General features: G+C 49.6%; 1 protein-coding gene across 1 annotated transcript in view; it reads right to left on the bottom strand.

Moving 5' to 3' along the window:
• Nucleotides 1–513: 513 nt before the first annotated feature.
• LOC139056161 (uncharacterized) overlaps nt 514–21,465 on the bottom strand; it is a 61,368-nt gene continuing 40,416 nt past the window's right edge. The window contains exon 5 of the mRNA XM_070534140.1: nt 514–591. Within this exon, the coding sequence (XP_070390241.1) occupies nt 514–591 (78 nt within the window). The remainder of the gene's footprint in view (nt 592–21,465) is intronic.

The following is a 21,465-nucleotide window of genomic DNA, read 5'->3' on the forward strand; positions in this document are numbered from 1 at the left end:
CTGACATAATTTCGGCGACGAATATCGTGAAGTAGAATGCCAATAGAAAAAACTAAGCGCGCGTTTCCAATCTGCACTATGGAATGCCCTATAAGGTGAGCAATTAAAAAATATTATTTGCGAATTTTTTTGCTCCAATTACTAATTCACTGCAAAAGTGTGAGAGCGTCATTGGCGATTAAAAAAAAAACTTGTTCAATTTAAAAAAAGACGGGGAGGGGAGGGGGTGGGCACGGCTGTTATTTACAGCAGAAAATTACAGGTTCAGTAGGCTAACGCCCTGAACTACAATTAGAACAAACAGCGAAAGATGCTGTGGCCATTTGACCTCCAGTTCAAAAGGCCACAAGCTTTTAACAAATTTTACAAACAGAGCGATATTAAGCGAAACTTCGTCAATGCAAACATTCGTTTAGGGCACTGTTAAAAAAAAAAAGGTATTTTCCAGCTTCAGCCAACACAGACGCTGTCAGAAGAAAGAAGGACATTTATTCAAACATGAATGCGTCGTGTTTAACTCCGAAGCTGCGTTTCACATTTTTTGAAATCTTCATGTAAGTCCGGTTCCTCAGCTTCACCGTCAGTTTTGTTCTGTGATGTGGGAGGGGGAAAAGACACGAGTAAACAGCGGTGAGTACCATGCTCTTACTACTTATACTCACTAAGAATAAAACTCTACCAAATGTAACACCTAAGCGCAGTGAGACGCTGACAATCGTCCCAGCCTTAACTGATCTGAATTGTCGACTTCGTCCATAAATATGCAAAATCAGCGCCTACAACTGCCGCAAGCTGGAAAAGGGGCTAGCGCGTCGTCTGTCGCAAATATCTAAAAACAAATTATATTCTATGGTTTTACGTGCCAAAAGCACGATCTGATTACGAGGTCTGCCGTAATGGGGGAGTCCGGATTAATTTCGATCTGCCGGGCGTCCTTAACGTGCGCCCAGTCGGCCCGGGCGTTCTTGCATTTCTCCCCCGCGAAAATTCGGCCGCCGCAGCCCGCATTTGACGCCGTGACTTCGTGCTTAGCAGCGCAGCGCCAGAGCCACGAAGCAGCCACGACGGGTACATATCTCATCACACAAAACATGAAGTGATGTGCGGAAAATATACACGTTTAGCTGAGCATCATGCACGCCTACAGCAGTACTTTTGCTACGTGTTATGGCCGAGTTCAGGTGCAAACAATTTGTAGGCAGTAAAAACCGCAAATTATTGCACAGTTAAGAACTATGTGAACGAGGTACGTTACGGAGGGAAAATTCCCAGTATACAATAAAGTTTATATCAATGTTTTTGTTTTTGAAATGTATTATTGTACCTATTATATACACGGTGTTTCGTCGAACTTTACAAATTCTTAAAGGTCGCCTGTGGCAGATAGCACAATTTTATAGTTCCCGGGGTGGTCTACTCGAAGTGGCGGACATTACTTGCACAAAATATTGAGATGCATAATAGACTAATTAGCAAAAATTCATTAATTAAGCGTTCAACTAATTAACTTATGACCCATATTACAATTTACAAGTTGTAGCCGTGGAGTTCGCAAGGCGGATCCACTTGAAACGAATTCTCAGGATGACACCAATTTCGAGATATTAATTCCCGAACTTTGCAGAAAAATGCATTGGCGTTCAAGTTACTTGTGTGCTTGAATGCATAAACGAAGTATTAAGCAAGTAACTGGAAGGCCAATGCATTTTTCTGCAAAGTTCGGGAATTAATATCTCGAAATTGGTGTCATCCTGAGAATTCGTTCCAAGTGGATCCGCCTTGCGAACTCCATGGCTAGAGTTTGTAAATCGCAATATGGGCCATAATGTAATTCGTTAAAACATAATTAGCCAAATTTTGTTAATTAGTCCATTATGCATTTCATTCTTTTTGTGCAAGTAATGTCCGCTTCTTCGAGTAGACCAACTCATGAATTAGAATTGCGCTATCTGCCTCAGACAGCCTTAAATAATTTTGAAAGTGTTCGCTGAAACAACCGATATAATATGTGATTCAAGCAGGAGGTAGTGGGCGTAAACAAACGTGGTCGCTCGAACACAAGCTTTATTTTTCGTCTTCCTCTTCCTTTCAGACAGCGTCCATCTGCTCACCGTTAGGCATTCCCCGTCCCTCCAGGAGAGCGCGTGCAATAAGCAACATGAAAGTGAGCAGGGAGACGATGATAAGCGAAAATACGAGAAGCTGCAATTAGTGCAATGGTTCACCTGTAAACTCATTACAACCTCCGAGAAATGTGGGACAGTTCGGTGACGTACAGCCGAGCTTAGATGGTTGATGCTTCCTGTTGCGCTCCAGTCGGCATATATGCATACCCCGATGAAGGAAGGTTTTGCAGCAGTGGAGACTCGGATGTAGACGGTGTCGGCTTACTTATCGCTACTTGTAGACACGCGGTGCCTCCTGCTCGAACGTTCTGTGGACTGAGTAGTTGCGACATCTATGTTGGCCCGGTATGCCCGGAAAAGTGCCCATGTTCTTTTCGCCGTAGTGCACAGCGTTGTCGCCGGAATTCTTGGGGTAGGAGCAGTCCTTATAGATGGCGCTGAAGGGGTACTCGGCAAAAAACCCCTCAATGCATCATCATCATCATCATCATCATCATCCTGGCTACGCCCACTGCAGGGCAAAGGCCTCTCCCATACTTCTCCAACTACCCCGGTCATGTGCTAATTGTGGCCATGTTGTCCCTGCAAACTTCTTAACCTCATCCGCCCATCTAACTTTCTGCCGCCCCCTGCTACGCTTCCCTTCCCTTGGAATCCAGTCCGTAACCTTTAATGACCATCGGTTAACTTCCCTCCTCATTACATGTCCTGCCCATGCCCATTTCTTTTTCTTGATTTCAACTAAGATGTCATTAACTCGCGTTTGTTCCCTCACCCAATCTGCTCTTTTCTTATCCCTTAACATTACACCTATCATTCTTCTTTCCATAGCTCGTTGCGTCGTCCTCAACTTAAGTAGAACCCTTTTCGTAAGCCTCCAGGTTTCTGCCCCGTACGTGAGTACTGGTAAGACACAGCTTTTATACACTTTTCTCTTGAGGGATAATGGCAACCTGCTGTTCATGATCTGAGAATCCCTGCCAAATGCACCCCAGCCCATTCTTATTCTTCTGGTTATTTCAGTCTCATGATGCGGATCCGCTGTCACTATCTGTCCTAAGTAGATGTATTCCCTTACCACTTCCAGTGCCTCGCTACCTATCGTAAACTGAGGTTCTCTTCCGAGACTGTTAAACATTACTTTAGTTTTCTGCCGATTAATTTTTAGACCCACCCTTCGGCTTTGTCTCTCCAGGTCAGTGAGCATGCATTGCAGTTGGTCCCCTGAGTTACTAAGCAAGGCAATATCATCAGCGAATCGCAAGTTACTAAGGTATTCTCCATTAACTCTTATTCCCAATTCTTCCCAATCCAGGTCTCTGAATACCTCTTGTAAACACGCTGTGAATAGCATTGGAGAGATCGTATCTCCCTGCCTGACGCCTTTCTTTATTGGGATTTTGTTGCTTTCTTTATGGAAGACTACGGTGGCTGTGGAGCTGCTATAGATATCTTTCAATATTTTTACATATGGCTCGTCAACACCCTGATTCTGTAAGGCCTCCATGACTGCTGAGGTTTCGACTGAATCAGACGCTTTCTCGTAATCAATGAAAGCTATAGGGGTTGGTTATATTCCGCACATTTCTCTATCACCTGATTGATAGTGTGAATATGGTGTCTTGTTGAGTAGCCTTTACGGAATCCTGCCTGGTCCTTTGGTTGACGGAAGTCTAAGGTCTTCCTGATTCTATCTGCAATTAGTGTAGTAAATACTTTGTATGCAACGGACAGTAAGCTGATCGGTCTATAATATTTCAAGTCTTTGGCGTCCCCTTTCTTATGGATTAGGATTATGTTAGTGTTCTTCCAAGGTTACGGTACGCTCGAAGTCATGAGGCATTGCGTGTACAGGGTGGCCAGTTTTTCTAGAACAATCTGCCCACCATCCTTCAACAAATCTGCTGTTACCTGATCCTCCCCAGCTGCCTTCCCCCTTTGCATAGCTCCCAAGGCTTTCTTTACTTCTTCCGGCGTTACTTGTGGGATTTCAAATTCCTCTAGACTATTCTCTCTTCCGTTATCGTCGTGGGTGCCACTGGTACTGTATAAATCTCTACAGAACTCCTCAGCCACTTGAAATTTCTCATCCATATTAGTAATGATATTGTCGGCTTTGTCTCTTAACGCATACATATGATCCCTGCCTATTCCTAGTTTCTTCTTCACTGCTTTTAGGCTTCCTCCGTTTCTGAGAGCATGTTCAATTCTTTTGCGGTTGGTTTTATACACACACACACACACACACACACACACACACACACACACACACACACACACACACACACACACACACACACGCACGCACACACGCACGCACACACGCACGCACGCACGCACGCACGCACACACACACACACACACACACACACACGCACGCACGCACTCACACGCACGATGTCAGAAAAGCTGGTCAGGCCCCCGTGGGCCTGACCAACTGACCAGTCGGGCCTGATGTGAGGGCGGCAGTCCAATCGGAAAGGGGAAACGGGAAGCGGTAAGGGTGAGGGAGAAGGTCGGAGATCCCGCGCGGCTGCGGAAAAATTCAAAAGATGACGCCACTTTTAGACATAGGCGTGATTTTTCATTTTCCGAAGGGGGGGAGGGGGGACGTTAGGAAAGCTCATTTTTCTGAAAGGGGGGAGGGGGCACGGGGGCCTGACCAGCTATACACATGCATACATACATACATACATACATACATACATACATACATACATACATACATACATACATACATACATACATACATACATACACACATACATACATACATACATACATACATACATACATACATCATCATCATCATCATCATCAGCCTGGTTACGCCCACTGCAGGGCAAAGGACTCTCCCATATTTCTCCAACAACCCCGGTCATGTACTAATTGTGGCCATGCCGTCCCTGCAAACTTCTTAATCTCATCCGCCCACCTAACTTTCTGCCGTCCCCTGCTACGCTTCCCTTCCCTTGGAATCCAGTCCGTAACCCTTAATGACCATCGGTTATCTTCCCTCCTCATTACATGTCCTGCCCATGCCCATTTCTTTTTCTTGATTTCAACTAAGATGTCATTAACTCGCGTTTGTTCCCTCACCCAATCTGCTCGTTTCTTATCCCTTAACGTTACACCTATCATTCTTCTTTCCATAGCTCGTTGCGTCGTCCTCAATTTGAGTAGAACCCTTTTCGTAAGCCTCCAGGTTTCTGCCCCGTAGGTGAGTACTGGTAAGATACAGCTATTATACACTTTTCTCTTGAGGGATAATGGCATCCTGCTGTTCATGATCTGAGAATGCCTGCCAAACGCACCCCAGCCCATTCTTATTCTTCTGATTATTTCTGTCTCATGATCCGGATCCGCAGTCACTACCTGCCCTAAGTAGATGTATTCCCTTACGACTTCCAGTGCCTCGCTGCCTCTTGTAAACTGCTGTTCTCTTCCGAGACTGTTAAACATTACTTTAGTTTTCTGCAGATTAATTTTTAGACCCAATCTTCTGCTTTGCCTCTCCAGGTCAGTGAGCATGCATTGCAGTTGGTCCCCTGAGTTACTAAGCAAGGCAATATCATCAGCGAATCGCAAGTTACTAAGGTATTCTCCATTAACTTTTATCCCCATTTCTTCCCAATCCAGGTCTCTGAATACCTCCTGTAAACACGCTGTGAATAGCATCGGAGATATCGTATCTCCCTGCCTGACGCCTTTCTTTATTGGGATTTTGTTGCTTTCTTTATGGAGGACTACGGTGGCTGTGGAGCCGCTATAGATATTTTTCAGTATTTTTACATATGGCTCGTCTACACCCTGATTCCGTAATGCCTCCATGACTGCTGAGGTTTCGACAGCATCAAATGCTTTCTCGTAATCAATGAAAGCTATATATAAGGGTTGGTTATATTCCGCACATTTTTCTATCACCTGATTGATAGTGTGAATATGATCTATTGTTGAGTAGCCTTTACGGAATCCTGCCTGGTCCTTTGCTTGACAGAAGTGTAAGGTGTTCCTGATTCTATTTGCGATTACCTTAGTAAATAGTTTGTAAGCAACGGACAGTAAGCTGATTGGTCTATAATTTTTCAAGTCTTTGGCGTCTCCTTTCTTATGGATTAGGATTATGTTAGCATTTTTCCAAGATTCCGGTACGCTCGACGTTATGAGGCATTGCGTATACAGGGTGGCCAGTTTCTCTAGAACAATCTGCCCACCATCCTTCAACAAATCTGCTGTTACCTGATCCTCCCCAGCTGCCTTCCCCCTTTGCATGTCTCCCAAGGCTTTCTTTACTTCTTCCGGCGTTACCTGTGGGATTTCGAATTCCTCTAGACTATTTTCTCTTTCATTATCGTCGTGGGTGGCACTGGTACTGTACAAATCTCTATAGAACTCCTCAGCCACTTGTACTATCTCATCCATATTAGTAATGATATTGCCGGCTTTGTCTCTTAACGCATACATCTGATTCTTGCCAATTCCTAGTTTCTTCTTCACTGTTTTTAGGCTTCCTCCGTTCCTGAGAGCATGTTCAATTCTATCCATATTATACTTCCTTATGTCAGCTGTCTTACGCTTGTTGATTAACTTCGAAAGTTCTGCCAGTTCTATTCTAGCTGTAGGGTTAGAGGCTTTCATACATTGGCGTTTCTTGATCAGATCTTTCGTCTCCTGCGATAGTTTACTGGTATCCTGCCTAACGGAGTTACCACCGACTTCCATTGCACACTCCTTAATGATGTCCACAAGATTGTCGTTCATTGCTTCAACACTAAGGTCCTCTTCCTGAGTTAAAGCCGAATACCTGTTCTGTAGCTTGATCTGGAATTGCTCTATTTTCCCTCTTACCGCTAACTCATTGATCGGCTTCTTATGTACCAGTTTCTTCCGTTCCCTTCTCAGGTCTAGGCTAATTCGAGTTCTTACCATCCTGTGGTCACTGCAGCGCACCTTGCCGAGCACATCCACATCTTTTATGATGCCAGGGTTAGCGCAGAGTATGAAGTCTATTTCATTTCTAGTCTCGCCGTTCGGGCCCCTCCACGTCCACTTTCGGCTATCCCGTTTGCGGAAGAAGGTATTCATTATCCTCATATTATTCTGTTCCGCAAACTCTACCAATAACTCCCCCCTGATATTCCTAGTGCCTATGCCATATTCCCCCACTGCCTTGTCTCCAGCCTGCTTTTTGCCTACCTTGGCATTAAAGTCACCCATTAGTATAGTGTATTTAGTTTTCACTCTACCCATCGCCGATTCCACGTCTTCACAGAAGCTTTCGACTTCCTGGTCATCATGACTGGATGTAGGGGCGTAGACCTGTACAATCTTCATTTTGTACCTCTTATTAAGTTTCACAACAAGACCTGCCACCCTCTCGTTAATGCTATAGAATTCCTGTATGTTACCAGCTATAGTCTTATTAATCAGGAATCCGACGCCTAGTTCCCTTCTCTCTTCTAAGCCCCGGTAGCAGAGGACGTGCCCACTTTTTAGCACTGTATATGCTTCTTTTGGCCTCCTAACTTCGCTGAGCCCTATTATATCCCATTTAATGCTCTCTAATTCCTCCAATAGCACTGCTAGACTCGCCTCACTAGATAACGTTCTAGCGTTAAACGTTGCCAGGTTCATATTCCAATGGCGGCCTGTCCGGAGCCAGTGATTCTTAGCACCCTCTGCAGCGTCGCAGGTCTGACCGCCGCCGTGGTCAGTTGCTTCGCAGCTGCTGGGGACTGAGGGCCGGGGTTTGATGGTGTTGTTCATATAGGAAGTTGTGGCCAAGTACTGCACCAGGGTGGCCAACCCTGCTCTGGTGAGGGAGTGCGTTACCGGTTGTGGTCACCGGGATCAGGCCACACTCCAGGCCTGTTTATGCAATTTTATCAACACGCGGATTTTTTTTTTAATCCGGTGGAAAATTGCCGGCACCGGGATTCGAACCACGGACCTCTTGCACGCGAGGCGGGTGTTCTACCTCTACGCCACCGCTGCAACCATACATACATACATACATACATACATACATACATACATACATACATACATACATACATACATACACACACACGCACGCATGCATGCATACATACATACATACATACATACATACATACATACATACATACATACATACATACATACATACATACATACATACATATAAAGGTAGCGTCATCTTTTGAATTTTTCCGCCGCCGCGCGGGCTCTCAGACCTTCTCCCTTAACCTTACCGCTTCCCGTCTCCCCTTTCCGATTGGACTACCGCCCTCACGTGACAGCGCGCGTTGTTCCATTTTGTTGTTTTTTCATCAGAGAAAAAAGCGCACGGTTTCGGAAGTCTCTCCGGTGCCATTTTCGTTGCAAATGAATGAATACGCGGCGTAGCGTATGTAGTATGTGGTTGATATGGTGACGGCGGCTTCCGTCGTGAGCACATCGTTAAGAGCAGCGCACTTCCTTGGCGATATTTTTACTCTTCGTCATGAGTTGCTGCAGCTACGATTGCAGTAATCGCTTCAGCGAAAGAAAAAAATATTTTTTGCGTCTGGCAGGCATGATGTGGAGCGAAGAAAGACAAGGATGCACCGGATTGGTGGCACCAGCTTCAATGGGCCGCCATCCACGAGCCTTCGTGAGGTAAGTATAGCGGGTTTCTAAATAATACAGTGTATCCGAGGAATTTATTCCCAAGCTTTCACACCACGCGATGTTACCGCGAATGTGAGTGAGTGAATAAACTTTTATTGGGTCCAGCAAAACGCGATAAAACGCGCACCCGACTAATACCACGACGGGACTGACAGATCTAGTCTGCCGGCCCGATCGCCGGCGCGCTGAACGGCCAGGATTTGGTCCTCAGAGACCGGACTTCTCAGGAGCGCGTCCCGCTCTTCCTTGGTGAACTTCGGGCCCAGCGACCCGCACTCCCAGAGCATATGAGGCAAAGTAGCAACCTCACCACAGGACACGCAAGAACAATTCGGATAAATCTCGGGATATATGCTGTTAAGGGACGCCGGATTTGGGTAGGAGTTCGTTTGCAAGAGTCTGAGTGTGACCGCCTGCGGCCTGCTTAGCTTGAAGTGAGGTGGCGGGAAAACCCTTCTCTCTAAGTAAAAGAATTTAGTAAGTTCATTGTGCGTCATAGGAGCGTCTCTGTGTCCGGGGAGAGAGTCGGCCGATACGGGGGCAGCGCGGTCGAGCCTCGTGGGCAGGCTCGTTGAGGTTCAGAGGAACCCGCTCAATCGCCCCGACGTGTGCAGGGAACCAAAGGACGGAGTGTATGGAGGTGTCGCCGTGTTTGGCGCCTTTCAGAAATTGAATTACCTGCCGGGCTGCCCGGCCTTTCTGGAATGCCATTACGGCCACTTTCTAATTGCTATACACCCTTTCTCTCCGACCTTCTTGCATGGCGAGTGCAATGGCCACTTGCTCGGCCACCTCGGTGTTCGTCGTCCGGACGAAAGCACAGTTGATGACTTTGCCCGGCGTGTCCACGACGGAAACAGCAAAAGCCTTGCCGTCTCGTTATGCAGCTGCGCCCACGAAGCTTGATTCGATCTTGTCATTGTTTATTTGCTTCAGTATATTCAATGCTCTTGCCTTGCGACGACCTGCGTTGTGAACGGGATGAACGTTGCGGGGCAAAGGGGCGACCACGATCTTCTCCCCTATTTCTCTGGGGATTTGGGTTTTTTCAGTCAAGTTCTTGGTGGGTGCGAGTCCGATCTCCTCGAGGATACGCCTGCCGGCCGGCGTGGTGGACAGCCGAGTTAGCTGGGCCCGTTCCTGAGCCTCGGCTATCTCCTGCATGGTGTTGTGTATGCCGAGCCGAAGGAGGTCCTCGGTATGTGTTCTGACGGGCAACCCAAGGGCTCTCTTGACGAATTTTCTAATGAGGGCATTAAACTTTTCCCGCTCGGTTCTGAGCCAGTTGTGCATGGCCACCGTGTAGGTGAAGTGACACAGCACAAGGGCGTTGATGAACCGAAGCAGGTTGTCCTCCTTGAGGCCACGATGTCTGTTCGTGACCCTTCAGACAAGGCGAAAAGCATTGTCGGTTTTCGCAATTATCTTGCGTAACGCAGTGCCGTTGCCGCCGCGTGATTCTATAAACATACCCAGGACTCTGATGGTGTCGACCCTGGGTATCGGGTCACCGCTCCGAGTGAACAGGTGAACGTCACTTTCCGAGACCTGTTTTCCAGCCCTTGGGTCTGCCGCCTTTTTCTTTTCCATAAAGCAGAAGCGCAGATTTGGTCGGGGAGCATCTGAGTCCGGTGGGTAGCAGGTATTGCTTCGTGACGTCTACCGCCTCTTGCATGGCGCTTTCCATTTGCCCTTCGCTACCGCCGGTGCACCAGTTCGTGATGTCGTCGGCGTAGACGGAGTATTTGATACCTTCAACTTGGGCCAGATTCCTCGAGAGGCCGACCATGCAGGTGTTCAAGAGAGCAGGCGAAATGACCGAGCCTTGCCCCGTGGGCCCAGGCGCGCCTCGCCGGAGACAAAGTCGCCGATCCGCAGCATCGCTTTCCTCCCCGTCAGGAACGAAATGACGTAGTTATATAGTCTGGGACCAGCTCGAGGTCTGCGACGGAGGCCAGAATGTATTCGTGGAGAAGGTTGTCAAACGCTTTCTCGAGGTCGAGTCCGAGTAGTGCCCTGGTGTCCCTGGTACTGCCGTCGGTGATTTAATGTTTGGTCATCTTCATGGCATCCTACGACGAGAGGCCGGCACGGAAGCCAATCATGTTGTGAGCATAAATGTTGCTCTCTTCGAGATATCTGTTTAGTCTGTTGAGGACGACGTGCTCCGCCACTTTCCCGACGCAGGAGGTGAGAGAGATGGGTCGGAGGTTGTCCACGTTCGGAGCCTTGCCAGGTTTGGGGATCAGGACGACGTTGGCGGTCTTCTATTGCTCTGGGACGCTGCCGTTTTTCCCCGTCTCGTTGATCTTCTCGGTGAGGTATCCGATCTCGAACGGTCGTCAAGGTTCCGCAGCATCCTGTTGGTGATTCTGTCGGCACCTGGCGCACACTTGCCGTTGAGTGCAAAAATGGCTTGTCTAATTTCCCCCACGGTGAAGTCTTCGTCCAATCTCGGACGGGCTGGGCCGAGGTAGTCGGGAAACTGGTCTTCCTCGTCTCCGTGCTTTACAGGGAGGTACTCCTCCATGAGCTTGGCAATCAGCTCGTCCCCGGAACAGGATGTGGTAGCTTCGTGCAGGGCTCTGGCGAGCGTGTGTCTCTGACTGGAGCTGGTGCTGCCCTCGTTGAGGAGATGCTTTAGCATGCCCCAGGACTTGCCGTTACGTATCTGCCCGTCAATCGAGTCACAGACCGTCACCGCGGTGTCACCGCAAATGTCGTGCGATCCTTCGTTGTGCACCATGTTGACGTAGTTTTTCTTCCTTGAGCAATAGTGCGCAGTTCTTTTTATATACGGAAAACGGAGTGATACTTAAAGACTAAAAATTGCGGGTTCTGAGCTAGTGCATTTATCATTGGAAAAATCGCGATCATACTTTAGCAAAAAATTGTGTTTCAGCTTTAAAAATTTTGTGGCAAATGCTGCTCATTCGATCAAAATTTACGATCTCCTTACTGAGTTTTTTCATTAATGTTTGTATGCGCCGAATCGTTTTATGGGCGTATGATGTTTGATTTATGTAGTATGTTTTTGTCGTTTGTTCATTATTTGGAATCATCTTTCGGACGACAAATTTGAGCATTTGATTGCACCGAGATAGTTCTTTGCGGACCCCATTACTGCGGTAATGGAGTGCGGTAATTTCAGCATCCGCAAACTCAGCGCTAAGGTCTTCAGAACAACAATAGCATTCGGAGAAAATAATCGGATGGTACAAGTGTACAAAATTGTTCACACAATGGTAGTGTAAATTACGCTCCGGCCCTTACACGTGAGCCCAATTCGTGATCTGGCTAACCAAACTAGGGAGCCTCTTTTATTCAGACGGTATACGAAATTAGTAAGTAAGTATAAGTAACATAGCACCTCAGTGCAAGCAGGGGAGAACACCGCTTGCACTGAGAGTGCTCCAAGGTTTTCAGCCAGAGCGCACAGTCAGTGCCACCATAATAAATTTTAATCCTTATTGAAAGGCCATATAACAAGGTACGCGTCTGCTTCGTCTTCCTTTCAGATGCCGTCCATATCTCTATTGTTGCACACACAGGTTGTGGGTTCGGTTCCCACCTGCGGCAAGTTGCTTCTACTGAACCAAGCAACTTTGAATTATGAGGCAGGAAATTTCAGTCACCTATAGTTCTAAGGAAGAATGAGTATCTGTAACAGCTTGTGCGTGCAAAAACAAGTTTCACACTTTTGTTGTGCTCGTGGCGAGATGCTCTAGTCGTGTCATTTTTTATATGCTCTTCTGGTTTTATACCCAAGTTTGCAAAATAAAGTGAGCGGAAGAAGTGTTGCTGACTTACGTCTATCCTTCAACGAGTCTGAATAGAGCATCTCGGGTGCAGAGTCTCTGCGCCTGAAACGGTTGTAGACAAAGTGGTCGACTAGGCGTTGATTTTTACCAGCTCATTTTCATCGCCTGCTATGTGAGGGTCCCAGATGATGCTAGCGTATTCAAGAGAGGGTCTGACTATTGATTTATATCCCTTTAATCTTAACTGACGGGTGGAGCTGCCTCATTTGTTTTAGAACCCTCATTAGCGTCTGCCGTTAGATCAAACGTTAGCTTCATGTTTTGACTATTTTAAAGGAGAAGTTATCGCGACATCTAAATACTTAGTGTGCTAAACATGTGTCAAGGGCTTTCCCGGGATGTCACATGCAAACTCAAACCTATTAATTTTGCTAGTGATGTAAATGTAAACAGTTTTGACAAAGTTTATGACCATGTCCGAGGATTCAGAGCAGCTTGCTCGACGCTGAAGATTCCTTTTTATAACGCAATTGGATCCCTTCGAGAATTAAGGTTATGGAAGATAACACAGTCGTCTGCGAATAGTTTGATGCATATAATATCATAAGATATATATACATATAGATAATATATACAATAGTACGTGTATGTACACACAAGAGAGAAGAAGGGAAACCGAGGGGCTCGATTTTTGTTAACCATATAAAGCCGACAGACAATGAAGTGAGTGAAAGCATCGGGGAAATTAGCTGCGGTTGAAATTGAAATGTAGAAAATAATACAGGAAAAGCGAAATGAAAGTGGACGAAAAGATAACTAGTCGCCGGTCGGAGCCGAACCCACAGCTTCCGCATGACGCGTGCGTTGCACTACCAACTGTGCTACGGCGACGGCTATCAATCCGTTCACTAACTTGGGAATCTATGTTTACTAGATCCAGCCCTAGGAGTGTTAGCCAGCGCCACCCAGAGCTATGGTGGGCGGATGTGGAACATCTTTTTTTGGGGGGATGTTGGAATCACAAGGCTGATAGTGTATGCTCGGTAATGGAGGATTATGGAAAAATATGTGAATTTGAGATGCATTCGAGTAAAATCAATAATAGCCCTAGCGAATTGTGGAACGGTGATAGCACTAGAGAATATAGGCGATGGAAAGCTGCGTGGAAAAAAAATATGCAGCTACTACGCGCTGTTACGACACCCAACCGGTGCCACCAGTGTTACGAACTTGTACCGCTGCACCACGATTACGGCTTTGTGGTCCCGTAGCGCTCGTCACCCGTTTCGTGACAGAGCGTTGGTAGCGAAGACTCCGAGCCTGGCGTCGATGAGAATAACAAAAGGGACTTTATACATTATATACAGGTTATCATACAGGACATGAACGGGTCGGCACTGGGGCCGAGTGCTCACAACAAACGCGACTGTTCTCGCACGACGACGTCCGGCGAAAACGCGTGACACATCTCACCCCAGTCGGGAGCGACACTCTCTCCCGGTGGGACGGCGGATCCTGTTTTTCAGGCAGCGCGACGCTGCTTTTATAATCCCCGAGGAACCATTGTCACTCAAACGGCCCAATACAAAGTCAGCACACGACGGTCGTCCGAGGGGTCCAACCAGCGACCGCGCTGGCCACCCGGTTCAAAGTTCGCGCGCGCGGAGACCTCCAGGCAAAGGGAGGTGCGGCGCCGGGCTGTCTGGCACACGCCGACACGTCCAAACATGCGGCTAGCCGAAACTTCTCCCGCAGGACCCCGCTGCCTGACGGCTCAGCATCTTGACTTGTGAAGGGAGAATTAGGGCGCTCGCAGGATAGATTCTGCATCTTGCAGATTCGGAATCCGGGCTTGTGGTAATGGCACAACAGCATCCCCGCCCTCAGATAAGGCGCCGGGAAGACGAGCTGCCTCCACGTGGCTCGGATGCCAGACGCGCACGTTCGTCAGGCTCGTCCAAGTTCACGTCCAGTGTCGGGACGCCAGGTAACTTCACGTGCCCAGGTCCGACTCGCCAGGACAGGAGCTCTGCTCACCACGTCGTCGCCAAGGCACCTTGACCAGCTCCGCTCGGGTCGTTCCTAAGACCTTGCTTCTCGCCACTGGTCCCGCTTGGTCGTTCTGCAGCTTGCAAAACCGACCGGCAAAAGGCAACACCCAACACGAACAAGTGCCCTCTGTCTCCCGTCAAACACCAGACAAGGCCATAATTCAAATCAACCTAACTAAATTGCTATCCCTCTTTTTGCTCCCGCTGCAACAAGAGGCAGGTGTACGATCTAGTACACAAGGCTCAAACAACCAGTTTTCAAATTAACAACACAACAAAATAGACAAGAAACAATTATTAATCAGCAATAATAATTACAAATAGAATGGTCCCCTTGAAATCGCTTTGGACCGAAAACATACTTCTGAGGAAGCAAATGAGGTCATTCATTTTTCCCGGCGATATTTTCGCGGAATCCGAAGCTGCTTATATTTGCGACCCTGCTTATCCGTGTAGCGGCGGTACAATAAGCCAGATTCCTTGCCAAATGAAACCCTCTTTTTTTTCACTCCCCGTTTGACGCTCTTCCTCAGATCGGCTAATGAACAGCCTTCCTGTTGCTCGCGAATCAGACTTTCTCTTTCAACTGCAGCCTGCTCCTGCCGGCTGGCGGAAACCGGAGCGAGTGGGGAGCCCGCGTCGCCTAATTGCGGCGTCGCGTCTATATCGCGGCTAGCACTGTACGCGTCACTCCCACTCACTTCCAGGACCCGCTCGTCTAGGCCTGCGTCCGAGCTCTGCCTCTCCCGTGACTGCTCGCCACTAAAGTTACCTTGATCAGTCCGTGTGTCGCACCGCCTTTCGCTCACCGACGCTAAGTCAAGTTCCCTCGACAGCGGGCGCGCTTTGGATCGCGTGAGCGCCATGTACGCCACGTCGGCAAAGAATGATTTGCCCTGATCCCTCAGCAGCTGCTCCGAGCTATTTGAGAAGAGGTAGGAAAATTGCTCCGGGAGGGCGGCTGACACAGCGGCTTCGGTGTTAAGTTTCCCAAATTCTCCTTCAATGATAACCGTTGCGATCGGTAAACAGACACTCTCCTTCTCGGCCACTTGCCGTATCCTAACGCACTCTCCCGTAAAATCCCTCGAGGAGACGAAAGACGGGTGAACAACGTCCATAGTTGCTGCAGAGTCCCGCAGTGCTCGGCACTTCTTGCCGTTTACCTTAATTTCCTGCACATAGGGCTCCAATAGACGTATGTTTTTGTGAGTTTCCTGTATCGTTGCAAAAGCAATTCTCTCTGGGCAGCTTGCAGCGATGTGCCCTTGCTTTTTGCAATTGTAGCAGGTTAACGGTTTCCGTTTTTCAAAAGAACGCGTCATTTCGTTTCGCTGTTTCGGACCATCGTCATCATTCTGAGATGCATTCTGTCCTTCCCTTACAGTTTCTTTGGTAAGGGATTCGTCGTCCCGAAACTCGCGACGCGTGATTTGCTTCCGTTCGTCGGGCTTCCCGGAAAACCAATCTCTCCTATCAGCTTTTTCTACGCGCACCGCCTTGCTGTGCAAGCTGCGGCGGGTGTAATACTCTTCCGCTAACTCTGCTGCCTTGTTTAGCTTAACCTCCTTTAGCCTATCTTGCAGCCAGAGCCGGACATCCTCATCAATGCAACGGTAGAACTGCTCCAACGCGATGCATTCGACAATTTTGTCGCGGTCGTCGTAAACCTCTTCGCCCTTCAGCCATTCCACCAAGTCGGCTTTTAGACGAAACGCGAAGTCAACATTCGACTCCTTACCCTTTTTTGCATACCGGAACCTCTGCCGGAAAGCTTCGGGCGACAATTTGTACTTCCGCAGTAGCGCTTCCTTCACATCACTGTAGCTCTCAAACGCCTCTTTCGATAAGCAAGTTATTACGTCTGATGCCTCCCCAGGAAGCAACGCTAACAGATTCTGTGCCCAAAGGGATCGCTCAATGCTATTCCGTTCGCACACGTGCTCAAACTTCACGAGGTATTTGGCCATATCCTCTCCGACGACAAAGGGTGGAAGTTGATCGCGTATTCTTGGAACATTAGAAGTGAGACTAGGCGCTGGCGAGTTATTTCGGGTCTCCAACTCTTTCATTTTAAGCTCGTGCTCACGAATCTCTCTCCTTTCCTCCACGCAACGTTCCTTCTCCCTCTTTTCCTCCTCGCGACGTTCCTTTTCTTTCCTTTCCTCCTCGCAACCTTCCTTCTCCCTCTTTTCCTCCTCGCGACGTTCATTGATATCCGCCCAGGCCTCTGCGGCTTCCTCAGCCGTTACGTCCCCAGTCCTCATGACCTCAAGGATCGCATTCTTTCTTTTGGTTGAGCCCAACTCAATGCCCAACTCCTCACAAATTTCGAGAAGTTCCTTCACCTTGTACTTCTCCATCGTTCACACTGTCCTCCTGCTGTTTACCCTTTTTGAATATACCTGCCGTACGCTACTATAATGCTACTAGTAAGACATATGCAAGTATTTCACACACTGCCCTGTTTACCCCCTCAGCATCCCCTGGTTTCCAAAACACTCTTACTAGGCTTGAAACACTCAAGGTTATCACAATGCAACACCAAATCCTTCCCTAAGCTACTATAACCTGTGTCAGAGAAAGTCTGGTGTTTGAGGTAAACTTCAGGCACTCACCGCGCCGAGGTAGCTGATGCCGGTCAATCCCGTAGCTGCCATCCAGTGTTACGACACCCAACCGGTGCCACCAGTGTTACGACACCCAACCGGTGCCACCAGTGTTACGAACTTGTACCGCTGCACCACGATTACGGCTTTGTGGTCCCGTAGCGCTCGTCACCCGTTTCGTGACAGAGCGTTGGTAGCGAAGACTCCGAGCCTGGCGTCGATGAGAATAACAAAAGGGACTTTATACATTATATACAGGTTATCATACAGGACATGAACGGGTCGGCACTGGGGCCGAGTGCTCACAACAAACGCGACTGTTCTCGCACGACGACGTCCGGCGAAAACGCGTGACACATCTCACCCCAGTCGGGAGCGACACTCTCTCCCGGTGGGACGGCGGATCCTGTTTTTCAGGCAGCGCGACGCTGCTTTTATAATCCCCGAGGAACCATTGTCACTCAAACGGCCCAATACAAAGTCAGCACACGACGGTCGTCCGAGGGGTCCAACCAGCGACCGCGCTGGCCACCCGGTTCAAAGTTCGCGCGCGCGGAGACCTCCAGGCAAAGGGAGGTGCGGCGCCGGGCTGTCTGGCACACGCCGACACGTCCAAACATGCGGCTAGCCGAAACTTCTCCCGCAGGACCCCGCTGCCTGACGGCTCAGCATCTTGACTTGTGAAGGGAGAATTAGGGCGCTCGCAGGATAGATTCTGCATCTTGCAGATTCGGAATCCGGGCTTGTGGTAATGGCACAACAGCGCTGTGGGAATCGATGTAAGCGAAGCTTTGTCTGCTGTTTGCTGATCGCTGAATACGCAACCAAGCTGTGCCGAGAGAACTGGATGAGTACGTGCGACGGGCTGCAGGGAACGCTGTCGGCGCGCAAGACCTGGTGCCTGCTCAGACACCTGATCGACCCGTTGAGCAGCAAGACCGCAACCAACCGGAACCTCACCAAAGTTCTGAACGCTTACGATGGCAACGGCCAAAGGCTCATTGAAGACCTCAAGGCGATCTACCTCAAGACGGAGAGAGGGCGATTTCCGATACCGGAGGAGTACGGGGGACCGGAAAATCCGGCATTGGATGAACCGTTCACCATCACGGAGTTGTTAACAGCCATAGACGAGAGTAATAAGGCGAGCGCACCAGGAATGGACGCCATTACACACAAGCTGCTCAATAACATGAGTGATGCGGCGGCACGTGGGCTCCTGGGTCACATCAACAGAACCTGGGAAAGCTCGAAGTTGCCCGCAGAATGGAAAGAGGCCGAGGTACGGTTCATACCTAAACCCGGCAAACCTCTGACCATCGAGAACATGCGCCCCATCTCGCTCACGTCCTGTGTGGGCAAGGTCATGGAACGCATGGTTCTCAGAAGACTTCAAGCACACCTGGACGAGACAAATCAGATGCCGGCGACCATGTATGGATTCCGCCAGCACCTGAGCACCCAAGACGTCTTGATCCAATTACACGAATTGGTGATTAAAAAAGCAACGAGGCACGCGCCCCGGGGTATACTGGCTTTGGACCTCAAAGGGGCCTTTGACAACGTGTCCCACGCCAGCGTGCTCGAGAACCTGCGCAAGACGGGGTGTGGCCGCAAGACCTACGGTTATATCAAAGATTTCCTAACCAATAGAGCAACAGCTATCCGGATAGGAAATGAACGGTCAGAGCCTGTGGAGCTCGGAGACAGGGGTACCCCACAGGGGTCTGTCCTGTCGCCTCTGCTTTTCAACCTAGCACTCCTGCCCCTGCCCGAACTACTCAATCAGATCGAGGGCGTGGACCACGCGTTCTATGCCGACGATATAACGGTGTGGACGAACCGCGCGGGTTCCGATGCCTGGGTGGAGGAAGCCCTGCAGAGAGCGGCAACGACCGTCCACGAGTATGCCAGGACCTGTGGCCTGAGCTGCGCTCCACAGAAATCGGAGCTGCTCATGGTACAGCCCGGAAGACCGAAGAAAGAGCCGCCGCCAAACATAATCATCACCATCGACGGCACAGAGATCAAACCAACGCAGCAGATCCGGATACTGGGCCTGCTGTTGTGCAGCGACGGCAAGGCGCACGCAGCCGTCAACAAAATCAAGACCACATCCGAGCAAGTCCTCAGCATGATCCGGAGAGTCACCAACCGGAACAGAGGAATCAAAGAAGAAGACGCACTGCGCCTGGTGCAGGCATTCGTCGTGTCACGCGTAACGTACTCCGCCCCGTACCTCCAGCTTGCGAAGGTGAACCGCGAAACGCTGAACACGACGATAAGGAAAGCAGTAAAACTCGCCATGGGCATCCCAGTCTACTCGTCAACGCAGAAGCTGCTGGAAATGGGTGCCCACAACACGGTGGAAGAGCTGGTGGAAGCACACCTATCCCACCAGAGGGTAAGGCTGAACCGGACAGAGCACGGTCGGGCCGTCCTACGCAAGATAGGATGGCAAATTGAACAGCTACCGACAACGGAGCCGCTCCCCACAACGTGGAGAGACATTATTAAGACCAAGCCCCTCCCCCGGAACATGCAGCCGGGGAGGAACAACGAGAGACGCTCTGCGCGGGCCAAGGCACTGGCTCGACAGCTGGAAGAGGACCCCGAGGTCCTCTACGCGGACGCCTCACTTCCCAAGCACGGAACCAGAGCAACGGCGGCCGTCACCACCATAGATAAACTTGTCACAGGCGCGTCGATACGGACGACGAATACAGCCGAAGCAGAAGAAGTGGCCGTGGCCCTCGCACTCGCACAACCGGGAGTGAGGACCGTTGTCACAGACTCCCAGACCGCCTACGCAAGCTACCGCAAGGGGAACATCTCTTCCGTGGCACTAGCGATCCTCAACAAATGCAAATCACCGGGGCGGGCCGTTGAGCTCGTGTGGGTCCCGGATCACTCGCAAGTGGAAGGCAACGCACTCGCCGACCACTATGCCCGAGAACTATCGATCCGGGCCGAGGACGAGCCAGGGCTACCGCACCCCGTGACAAGCTACAAAGACATCACGCAAATGTACAGAAGCGGCAGATGTAGGCTTCCCGTCCGCATCCGCAACTCAACCGAATTCAGCAAACGATCGTGCGACGCATGCAAGCGGGGTCGCTAGCGCATCCAGTGCTCTTGCATAAGATGTTCCCAACAGAGCATGACACTTCATGCCCTTTTTGCAGACGGTCAAAAGGCACTCTAGCACACATCCTTGCAGAGTGCACTAAGCTCAAGAACCCCCCACCACCCCTACCCCCCACCCTCCCCAGCCCCAACCCCCCAGAGCGATGGGAGACCTTGTTGTCCAGCCCCGACCTACCGACCCAGCTCGCGCTGGCGGCTAGGGGCCAGGAACTGCTGGACACATATGGGACCTGAGAATAAGGTTCCACCCCATCTGGTGCAAGCGCGCACCACCCGTCACTAAGGGCTCAGCACAAAAGTTGATTCTCTCTCTCTCTCTGCTGTTTGCGTTAATCGACGTTATTTGGCGGTGATATACTGACGGCATACGATAGTCGTGACGTAATGTGAAATGCTACCTTGCCTGCTCCACTTGTGTTTGTTGTTATTGCTTCGCTCGACCGTCTCCTCGGAACTAAATGCACGCTTCGGCGCCATTCCGGGTTGTAGCGTTGTAGCTCTCAATACTGCCTTTTATCTCTCTCTATTCCCTCTCTAACATTCTCCCCACATCCTCCCTCTACTGCCGTTGCTGTTGCGGGTGAGCACGGAGACGAGCGTGTCAACTCCTGCACTGCTTTTGAAGAGGGGCCACGCCTAATTACGGCGTCCAGAGGGCATTGTACTTATACGACGCGGCGTAAATGTCGACATGAGCTTCTCGGGTCCTGTTTCCTTTGTGCCACACCCTTGTCACTAACGCGATAGTGGGCCCCGCGTTGCAGAAAATGCGGTGTCGGCGCCGGGCGTCGCTTGGCGAATAATCATTCTGAACCACAACCACGCAGGTCCTCCACGTGGCTTACACCTTGTCTAGCATTCTTTACAAGTTTATTCCTAGAAATTTTGAGAACGACAGCTCGTAAACAAATGTCATGAAACAAAACACCGACAGCGCATGCCTTGTATGTTTTTTTGTGACATGGCCACGTCTCAAACCCGTCCCGACGAGGCCTCCATTAGTGTTTAGGCCTGCTGCTGCTGCTGCTAGCGGCGGCAGCGGCAGGCGGGGAGAGGCAAAGAAAGCTTCGCTTTAAAAGCGTCTACATAACCAGCGTCCGACAAACTGGAAGGATTACAA

The sequence above is a fragment of the Dermacentor albipictus genome, chromosome 1, assembly GCF_038994185.2.
Source record: "Dermacentor albipictus isolate Rhodes 1998 colony chromosome 1, USDA_Dalb.pri_finalv2, whole genome shotgun sequence".
In the NCBI taxonomy this organism is placed as follows: Eukaryota; Metazoa; Arthropoda; class Arachnida; order Ixodida; family Ixodidae; genus Dermacentor; species Dermacentor albipictus.